Source organism: Anabrus simplex, chromosome 2, assembly GCF_040414725.1.
Source record: "Anabrus simplex isolate iqAnaSimp1 chromosome 2, ASM4041472v1, whole genome shotgun sequence".
Classification (NCBI taxonomy): Eukaryota; Metazoa; Arthropoda; class Insecta; order Orthoptera; family Tettigoniidae; genus Anabrus; species Anabrus simplex.
This window is the reverse complement of record NC_090266.1, coordinates 79729895-79740977: the sequence shown is the minus strand read 5'-3', so window position 1 is coordinate 79740977 and position 11083 is coordinate 79729895. Positions and strand designations below refer to the sequence as shown.

The 11083-nt window shown below is 37.2% G+C and overlaps 1 protein-coding gene across 2 annotated transcripts in view; it reads right to left on the bottom strand.

Annotated features, from left to right (window-relative positions):
• Positions 1–4712: 4712 nt before the first annotated feature.
• LOC136864914 (proline-rich protein PRCC) overlaps positions 4713–11083 on the bottom strand; it is a 161281-nt gene continuing 154910 nt past the window's right edge. For both annotated transcript variants that reach the window (XM_067142327.2, XM_068226469.1), the window contains one exon: positions 4713–8847. Coding sequence is in view for 1 of the 2 variants with exons in the window: in XM_068226469.1 (XP_068082570.1) it covers positions 8809–8847 (39 nt within the window). In the remaining variant the exon portion in view is untranslated. The remainder of the gene's footprint in view (positions 8848–11083) is intronic.

Here is an 11083-nt window from a genome sequence, read left to right as displayed (position 1 = left end):
AAACATGGGGAAGAGGTGGTCAGCTTTTCTTTAAATGATCCATCTGACTCATCTATACTGGATCTATGGAGTACCTGTATTGATCTGATATACTGTATGTATGAGTTTGACAGACACACCGAAGTTAATAAAATGAAGATGTGGATGATTATATGCCATCATGTTTATACAAGGCATGGTATGGTATGGTTTTTCGAACACAGCACAACACAGTTGCGTTTTTAATTTAAAGTGAGAAAAGGGAAGCCTCTTTGAGATAATGATATGATGGAATTTCCATGAAGGAAGAAGTACCCATAAATCGTATTAATGCTATTTATTTATGAAGGCCATTTCTGAAATATTCTCATGTGCCACTTTACGACTGCAGAGCTATACCACAATATTACACGATGACATGTAACTGAAGCTTACAAATATCTTTATATGCTATTTTGCATTGTTTCCTTATATCAGCCTTCCTGAAACTTCAGAAAAATTTACTAGCCAAAGACATAGTCTGAATATCTATACAGCTCTTATATGGGTAAGTGCGCATTTCTTCCCTTGTGTTCACCTTAAATCTTAATAGTCCCTACTCATACACTATATTTTAATTATTTCAAAACTATCAGGTACATGGCATGAAGACTTTTCTCCATTACATATTAAGCAATGAGAAATACTTGTCTATTACAATGACACACATTCATACATTTAATGCCAAGCACAGAATTCCATCCCATAAATGGTTATTAATGCTATTTATGAAGACCATTTCTGAAATACTCTCATGGTGAATGTCAAAGCTTGGTGCAATAAAGATAACAATTATCCTCCTTTACTGACACATCTTACAGAAAAAGTTTAGTCTTGACACATCTTAAAGCTACAATGTATGTCCATTATCACTTCATGCTCTAAAATAATCAGTGGCAGTGGTACAATGATGTACTTTAGGTGATTGAAAGGATGTTATAAAAAGCCGGGAATGAATTCCACAACAAGTGTTCTAATTATTCTAGTTTATATTACTTCTAATAACTTCTGTAAAGTTTTTCCAAGATTGTATTATAAGAAACATAACAAGTGAAAGCCTTAACCAAGCTCAATAGCTGCAGTTTGCCTGCAACAAAGACTGTGAAGGAAAATGGTTATCTTGATTTTCAAAATAGAGGTAACAAATGAAGGTTTATCTTTTATTTTTACAAGTTGCTTTACGTCGCACTGACACAGATAGGTCTTATGGCGACGATGGGACAGGAAAGGGCTAGGAGTGGGAAGGAAGTGGCCGTGGCCTTAATTAAGGTAGTGTGAAAATGGGAAACCACGGAAAAACATTTTCAGGGCTGCTGACAGTGGGTTCCTCCCGAATACTGGCCACGCTTAAGCAACAGCTTGAAATAACAGGAAGTGGCAGACATCCCTGCATTCCTTTCACCATGTCAGAGATTCTTGTGAGGAGTTTCTTCAGTAACGTGTTACTTTTTTCTTTAGTAGTCTTCATTTTATTTTTAAGTGTTCATTAGCAGAAAATCCCTAAAGAAAAGAGCAGTAGGACATATTTATTAAATCAGTCCACACACTGCACATTTGATATTCCAAGTGCTCCTCAGCAACTTTAGTCCCCACTAATATAAAATTGCTCCTGTACATCAAGATATTCGATGTAAGCACTTGATAACCAATTATTTTATTTGTGTAAACTTTCTTCTAAGCTAGTTTGAATGTTGAAATTAGTAAAATTATAGAGTATGGGAAAATAACATGCATGTTCGAGGTTCTGTAACAACAAGCAAGTGTAAGCTGTGTAGTGTAGTTGGATAATTGTTTATACATTACACGATGTGACCTCAATAACTATGTTTAGTAGAAAGAGTCCCCATATTAAGATCAAATACAGGGATGCCAGTTGTTTTAATATATCAGCAGAATATGAAATATAGCATGGCAACTTAAGTTGCCAGGGAGCACCAATGGGTTAATAATCAGTACGCAGATTACACAAATGTAAATCTATAGCATATTTCTTACAGTTGCCATTTTTATAAATATCCAAGTAACGATTCTCACGATAGAGCTTTAACTCTCAGGATCTTTCTCAAAGGAAAAAAAATGCCTTATATAATCTCCTTTATTATTTTAATCCACCTGTATTGAGACATTCTGTCTTTTTAGGATGATATACTGTAACTTGTTTTTCCCTCTGCTCATTACAGCGTATCATATTTTAATTCCTTACATCCCTCCATCTCCTTTGCCTGTCATTGCACCACTGAACACTGGGTAATTCAGAACAAGTTTCTAACGTTTTTGAAGGTATCTACATCCTTAAGGGTAAGGAATAACACAAATATGAATTAAATGTTCATATTTATCATCTGCACCACCTGTTCATAGCACTATGAAAAACACTCATAGGACTCAAACTCAATGCAATCATTACTTTGCTTTAATTCCATAAAATTTACATTCCAAGTATTCAGAACTTCTCTCCAGTTCTACTTTTTAAAAGGAGTCTGCTGCTATTATATTTTGTTCCCTATGAGTACACAATTTATATGTCCTATTTTTACGTCTCACAGAAAGAATTCCTTTCAGCACTAAAGTACATAATTACACATTATCACATTTCCTCGTGACTATTTTCCTTTGCGATAAGACTTAAAACAGAAAACATCCACATTTTAAATGTGATAAATTGGACAGGTATGTATCTAGTCCATACTCAAAACCTAATCAGTATAAAATATAATGTAATGGACATCAAAATATGACTAGGAGTAAGATATTTTTGACAAAATATTTCTGAAATAGCATTTGTCCTGAAATATTCACACATTATAAATTTAAGAATACATCGAAAATGATGCAACCAATCAACACCATGGGCTAATAGACCTTATGCAAAGAACACCAAATATCAAGTATCAGGACTCCTGTGACAGAACAGCCTGTTAAAGGGGGGAGTAGGTTGTCTAGAAATAAGGTAATAACATCTCGCATATCATTTTAGTTTTCAACATTACATTTCGACATTGGTGGATAGAAAAATTATATAATGTCCCATTCATTGCACCATATCACTAATGGGCTTCAACAGCTGATGTTCACATTTAGAAGTTCCATCAATCTCAGCTAAACAACAGCTGACACTTATTTAAAATCCTATTATTATCAACTTCCTCCTGCAGTCACAGAAACAGCAGCATTCGATCAAGGAGAGTTGGAAAACACTCCTTGGCCTGGTAAGTGTTCATTTCTGTTGCATTATGCAAATTGAAATGTAAAATCTGGAAAAGAAAGCAAGAATCCATGGAATCATAATTTTTATTGTGTAGAAAGTATTTTATTGGCACAGACTGTACTTTAATGCCCATGGTTTCATATACAAATGCCATATACTTCAGAATTACTGACAAAGTATATCCCTTCATGGCTTTAGTTTATTCTAGATCAGATAGATTCTTCCAGAAGAATATGCACTCCTGAGTCTCCAAGCATTGTTGCAAAGGCATTGTTAGTTAGTGGTTCGTATCAAGGCCACCAGACGTCATCTCAGTCCAGGTGGTGACTTACTCTGTCTTGTATGTATTAACCTTAACAACAGCTCTTAATTCTTGTTTCTTTTTATTTACATAATAGTGCATTTCTTGATGTATTCCATGAGATACGATGATGTAGACATGTTTCTATTCAGCATTACATTCCAGAATTACTATACAGGGTCTCTCATATGAACTAAGACCGAACGCACGGTGTTTGTAATCTGTACTATGGCAGCCAGATCTGAGAAATGAGTACATCAAATTCATGGCTGAATATTTGAGGTTGGGGCACATGGAAATCATTGATCCAACTGAACAAAAATAACAATAACCTCCACCTAATTATTACATGCCTCACCATGCCATCATCAAAGAAGCAAGTAGGACTACCAAGGTTTGAGTTCTTTTAATGGGTAACCGAAAACAACATTGTATGTTTCGCTGAATTATATAATGTAGATAGGACTAACAATGCAACAATATTTATATTCCATTGTACTTCGTTTTCATTTACACAAGTATGCAACATGTCCAGCGGGGTTGTAAGGTCATGCGACTATCTGTCAGCTTTAACACAGTGCCAAGTGGCTCCATAACCAGCAAGAATGGTTGGTGCTTCGGAAGGAGAATAGAATTCCACCTCCCACCTGGCTGACTGGGATCATAGAAGCAACTCATCCTGGATCTGATGGTTTAGTTTGTCAACAGTTCGAACCAGTACAACAAATTTAAACTGATATTTTTTAGTGTTATAGTGCTTTACAGGTTATCTACGAGACAACAATTAATTAGTGTGGTAGCTGTTTTGTGAATTTGTTAGCATGTTAGTTAGTGGTTCATACTGAGGCCACTAGATGTCATCTCAGTCCAGATAGCGACTTTCTCTCTGATTTTGTATGTATTTATGTATTCCTGTGAACCTTAACAACAGTTCTTAATTGTCTTTTCTTTTTGTTTACATAATGGCGCATTTTTTAAATGTATTCCATGAGATACCTCGACATGCGATATGTCCCTATTCAGCATAATGTATCAGAATCACTATATGATATCAAGTATTAAAGCAGGGTCATACTATTCTGGGATTATATCATTGGCATCTTTATATAATAACAGGCACAAAAATTTACTTTGCAGGAGCCACTTCATCATTCACACATCAACACTTCAAACACAATGATTTAATGAGCAACACGCCTTACACATTTCATTTTTAACTTACTCATGAACAGGTTTTTTTATTGTATAACCTTTCAGGTATACAAAGTAATGTCAAATTTCCAGATGTTTCCTCAATCAAATACAGAGTGTGTGTCCAAGAGATTTGGCATTTAATACCACTAAGTAAACACAAAGAAACCTGGAAATTGATGCTGAGATACAATTGTATCAATACACATATATATGAAATAACATGTGTTAAATATTAAAAACAGCAAAATAAATTTACAAATACTTGAAATACAATTGCATCAATAAATATAAATAAACAACCTAAGTTAAACATTTAAACAGCAAAACAAGAGAGGAACTTACGAAGTTACAAATAATATTACAAACTTAATTTAATATCACAAGTAAAACAGCTCATCATCTGTCAGAGAAAGTAAGATATCAAACATTTAAGAATACCAAATCCAGCCTTAAATTAAAACAGTGAAGTGAGTCTGATCAAATCAGTAGAAAAAAAACTGCTCAGTGATGTATCATCATTATTTCTACAGCATTATGGTACAATTGTATAATTGTATTATGCCTTACCGAGTTACAAATTAACTAAATCTGAAAATTAAATTGTTGATTACTTTAATAACATAAATAATTTATGATTCTAGAGTTTTATCACAACACAAAATAAGAAATTAAGAATTAAAAAATAGAATGCTTTCCATGACCTGTTCTATGAGGGACAAATTTAAAACAAAGAGCATTTAAAGAAGCAAGCTTGTCGTATTTCTCAACTGTTAAGCTGTTGATTACAGGCCATAAGAATACAAGTTCTATATAGAATTTGAGCCAGAAAGACATCTTATTCCATTTTTAAAATCTCACAAGCAATGATCAAGCTCACTGAGCAATCACATCCTCAAACAGAGACAATAAATAATCCAATATCTCCACAACGTATGTTATAAATGGACGTCCCTACAAACTTTTACAAGCTGATAGCAGAAAAGCACAGAATCCATCAACATGCTGAAACATTCGCCACAAAAATACCAAACACACATAATTCTTAAGGGAAGAAATTAGAATGGAGTTTATCGCCCACAGAGAAAGAAAACTAACTTTTTATGCCCAGTTGTAAACCATGAAAGTTGGAAACACTTCAATCTGTTTCCCTAACTACAAAGGAATATTAGAAACTAAGTTCATTAGGGATTTTAAGCACCAACTTATCAGTAAGCATGGGGAAAAAATAATTAAAAACAAAAACAATACTTGACAAAAAAAATTGAAGCACCCAGAAGAAATGGTCGGATGTCAATGCAACTTCGTATATACAACGAATTATTTTCACAATAAGTTCTAAACTGAACAAGATATGGAAACAAAATTTTCCACATACCTTAATGAAGTCCTCTAGTATCTCTGTAGGGTGTGGTAGTTAATGTCAGACTTTCCTGGGTGAATGGGAAAACTAAACATTCAAAAAATAGCGTGTTTCACTAATAATTTTATTTTAGAAGCACACTTTGCACCTTCTTCAGGGGAACTTGTCTATATTTGATGGTGGAAACTTTAAGAGAATATACTCTTTTCTCTTCGCATCTAACCTAAATGATGGATCCTTGGCCGGTGCCCTTTTTGGTGGCAAAATTGCAGGACGTTGACTTGGAGCTGAGATTTCGGAGAGAGGTGACTGTACTTGTATGTCGGGTTCACTTTTTACCCCGTTTGAGAATTGCCTGGTGTTCCTTTAGATCTTTTGATACACCTCTATTCGACCGTATTGTTCCACATACGCCAGTGTTCTGTTCCCGTAATTGTTTTGCGAGTCCAACGCTATTCGTAATAATTGTCCATATAGACTGTATACACCTGGTCAAGATAATTTTCAAGCTGCCGTAAAACTGTGCTTTGTAAATTCTCATCACTTGCATCATTTATATTGTCCCTACACGCCATGGTTATACTTCAGAATGTGATTATACACACGCTTGTGCAATCACAAACTAACTACGCAGCTAGTTGTGCGAGCGCTAGGCTACCTTCAGAAACAAAACAAAGAAAGTGCATTGGGAGGGAAAATCGCCGTGGCCATGTGGTTTTCGGTGAGTAGAAACATTCATAAGGGTATTACTTTCATCTCTCTCGCACATCTTTGTGACCATAATAGATCCCAGCTGCGTAGGAATAGCTCGAGTTCAAGGTTGCGCTTATCCGGGCTAACTCTGATACGGTCCACAGCATGGTCACGCGCTATAGGCAGTAACTCGGATACAGGCGTGAATGTGTTAATAGAGCAAACGCCTGAAAAGCCTTACATCTGATCTGTTTTTTGACTTGCTCTATTGGTGGAAAAATATCTAATTCCCTCCTTGGGAACTTAGAATTTCCATTCGGAATTGCTAGGCGGGCAATAATTCCATTGTGGAGTTTTATCTCCCGTATGCAGTTATCAGACTGTGCCTCTTATATAAGCTTCTGATAAGTTCACCTGCATAGACCCCAGCGTCAGTGGGTAGGGTCTGACATATCCCACTCTGATGAGTCTAGTGTCAGACCTAAGACGAAACGCTGGTTAAGAGAGCAAACGCCTGAAAAGCCTTACAACGGTATGTCACGGACATGCTGCTTCCTCATGTATTACCCGTCATGCAACAGTATCGTGGGACCATTTTTCAACAGGTCACTGCTCGTCCACACATGCTACGTGTTTATGAACTGTCAGCGTGATGCTGAGGTACTCCTGTGCCCAGCAAGATCCCCAGATCTGTCCCTGATAGAACGTGTGGGACCAGCTTGGACGTCAACTCCGTCCCAGAGCCAGTATCCAGGATATCCAGGACCAGTTACAACAGTTTGTGGGCCAGCTTGCCCCAGGAGAGGGTACAATGGCTTTATGATACTCTTCCCAACCAAATCAGTGCATGCATTCAGGCCAGAGGAGGTGCAAAAGTCATACTGATAAGTGGGCTCGTACTGCCAAGTTCTTTGTAAATTTTACTTGATTTTGTAATCACTGAAATAACACCACATACCCTAGAAATATGTGAAGTCTAATTTCACTTCCTCCTCCCTTCTGGGCACCTCAATATTTTACTGTCAGCAGTATACGTAGCAGTATTACTTGAAATGAAGCTGTTACAGCTTATCACTTGTAAAGCAGTATACGTATTATTCATATATCATTAAATATATGCACACATACGTGATTACTTTGCTTTCCACATATACTTCCTGAAATGTTGTACAAAATGTGGTGTATGCACAGCATATTATAAACAAATTTATATGACCAAATTTTAGAATTAATTTTTTGTTTTTTAATTTTGAAGGATGAAATAAAAATGAAATCTACTTATTTATAAAGCACCTGCTCTCCTAAACTGCAGATGAAAGCAGAATACACATAATGAGTCTCTCAGACTGAAACTAAGTATTCTATCACACATACGTGACCCGCTGCGCGGAAAGTGACTCAAAAGATTACAGCAGAGCCGAGCAAGTGTGTGGGGTGTAAAAATCGAATTTCTATGTTTTGACTTCTCCCACACCCCTATGGCTCTTGTTAACAAATTAAGTTTTGCAGCAGTTCGAGTCATTGCCACTCAATGTCATGAAAAGTTTCTAAAATTTGTATGAAAATTAGTGAAAACTGTACTGTAATTACATTTTTCTCAAAATGCTGCTCTTAACAGCAAGAATCAATAATTAATATTTTCTCAAGTATTGCACCTAGAAGCATGAACTTTTTTTTTTTAGTGCTAAGTATCATATACCAATTTTAGAAGCATTAAAATCTCAAAAATGACAAATAAGACTTTAGGTCCTTTTCAGTACAACAGATCACGTATGCATTATATGGTGAGGTAACTACAACTGGATTCTTGAATATCGGAGTAAAGCTAGGTTTTCAAAAGTATAAAAAACAGGAAGAGAACGAAGAGGGTATTAATGGAGAGAAAGTTACAGCATTGATGTCCATAAAAATAGGTTCAGAAAGGAACCTACATATAAAAGATTTACTTCAGTAAATGATGAGCAAATTCATAAATAAACAATAACTACTATAAAATTGTAATGTTCTTGTCATCAACTTTATTGAACACCAATATTACCAGAAGAACAAGCTCAGCGACAACAGTCCAGGTTTCTGAAACAAAGGGAAGAAATAACAAAATTACATGACTAAGAAATGTGCATGGAATTTTATTAAAATATGCAAACAAAGTGGACTACACTGCTGTGCAAAACTTAAGGACGAGATAGATAAAGCAACATAATATATCAACTACTTGATGGAAATGAATGAAAGTGCGGTAACATGTTGCCATAGGTCTCCAACACGTGCAGAGAAAACTGGCGTGAGGTCAGTGCGACTATAGCGCCAAATGAGTCTGGCCCCACAAAACGAAGCAATTGAAGGAACGCGACAAGACAGTGCGAGTCAATCAGCGAGCTGTTACGGTGCACAGTAGTGGTGTTATTCCTTACAACATGGCCCAGAGACAACATTTGGATGACTTCACACGGGGAAGAATCATCGGGAAATTGGAAGGAGGACGAAGTGTGACGAGTGTAGGTCAGCAGTTTGGTATTGCTCACAGCATTGTTTCATGTGCATGGAGAGCATTCTGAATCACAGGCACTGCTGCCCGAAGGAGAAAAGGGGGTCGACAACGGTCAACTACAGTAGCAGACAACCACTAAACTGTGCAACAGGCAAGAAGAGACTCACGTCAAACAGCGGGTGCAACTGCAACCACATTTAACAGGACTGCAAGGCACCCAATCTCCGCACCACAATGGTACGGCGACTGCATGCGGGTGATCTGTTTGCTCAACGACCATTACGTTGTGCTTCGTTGACACCCGCACATTGGTGGCACCGTTTGCAATGGTGCCAGGAGCAACAGGTCTGGACGGACGAGAAGCGGGGTCGCGTGCTCTTTGCAGATGAAAGCAGATTCAGTCTGAGCAGTGATTCTAGACGTACCCTCATCTGGCGAGAGGTGAGAACACGTAATGCACCCAGGAGCATTGCCGAACACGATCATTTTGGTGGTCCCAAGTGTTATATTGAGGGGAGGCATAATGTTACATGGGCGCACCGACCTAAAAAAAAAAAAAAAGGGGTACACTCACTGGTCATCGTTATTGTGACAGCGTACTCCTTCCTTATGTGCGTCTCTTCAGGGGTGCATTTGGCCCTGATTTTATTTTTATGGATGACAATGCACGACCGCATCCAACAGCGCAAGTGGAGGAGCTCTTGGAACAAGAGGATATTCGGTGAATGGACTGGCCTGCTCGCTCCCTCGACTTAAATCCCATCGAGCATATGTGCGACATGTTGGGCAGACGTATTGCAGCACGTCCACATGCACCAACAACCATCCAGCAGTTGTCGACCGTGCTGGTGGAGAAATGGAATGCCCTACCACCAGAACTCCTTACCAATCTTGTGGCCAGCATAGGAACACGTCGCAGAGCATGCGTCGCTCTCCGTGGTGATCACACACCCTTTTAAGAACCATGTCCCATCTTTTGTGATGTCCAGGGGACCATCATGAGACAAAATGACTTACATGTAATTTAATGTCTCTGTATAAAAGTGTAATTTCTGTTCATCTCATCGCATATTCCTTTCAGTTGCTTGCCGTACCATACTGAAGGAGTTCTTCCTTTGTATGATTCAAGTTTCATCGAGCTATTACTTGACAGTGACACAATTTGCACAAGTTACTTTCGTCCATAAGTTTTGCACAGCAGTGTAGTTCTAACAGAAGAACTATGTAGAACAAGGAGGTTGGTTTATGTTGCTTCATTTTGAGTTCTTAAGTTGAAATACAGAAGATTCTTTATCTATGTACATGTTTGCACATACATTCATTTTAACAGATATTCAGCCGTAAGCCACTGTGAAAGGACCTCCATAATCCTCTATTTTTATCTACCAAATGTGATCTCTGCTGCTTCCATTCCTCCTTTCTTCAATCTCTAAAAATAGAATTAATACAAACAAGTTTCTCTGGTTTTTTTTAAATCTTCCAGAGCCAAGTTTACTGTTCTTCTAGTTTTCTATCCTCTATTTGCCTCACATGAACTTACCTCTCAAGCCAGTTCACATTACAACTTGAAAACACACACACATGATCACCGCTGATCTGCATTTTGGGTGATCGTCCAGAATGCAGACTCCCTATCAATTGTTTACCTTAAACCATTTCCCAATAATCAGAAATTTATAAAACATCTCTTTAGGTCAATTATTCCAATCCCTAATTCCTCTTCTTATAAACGAATATTTGCCTGAATTTGTTTTCTTTAATTAAGACTTTTATCTTTATATTGTGATCCTTTCTGCTTTTAAAAACTCCATTTAAGCT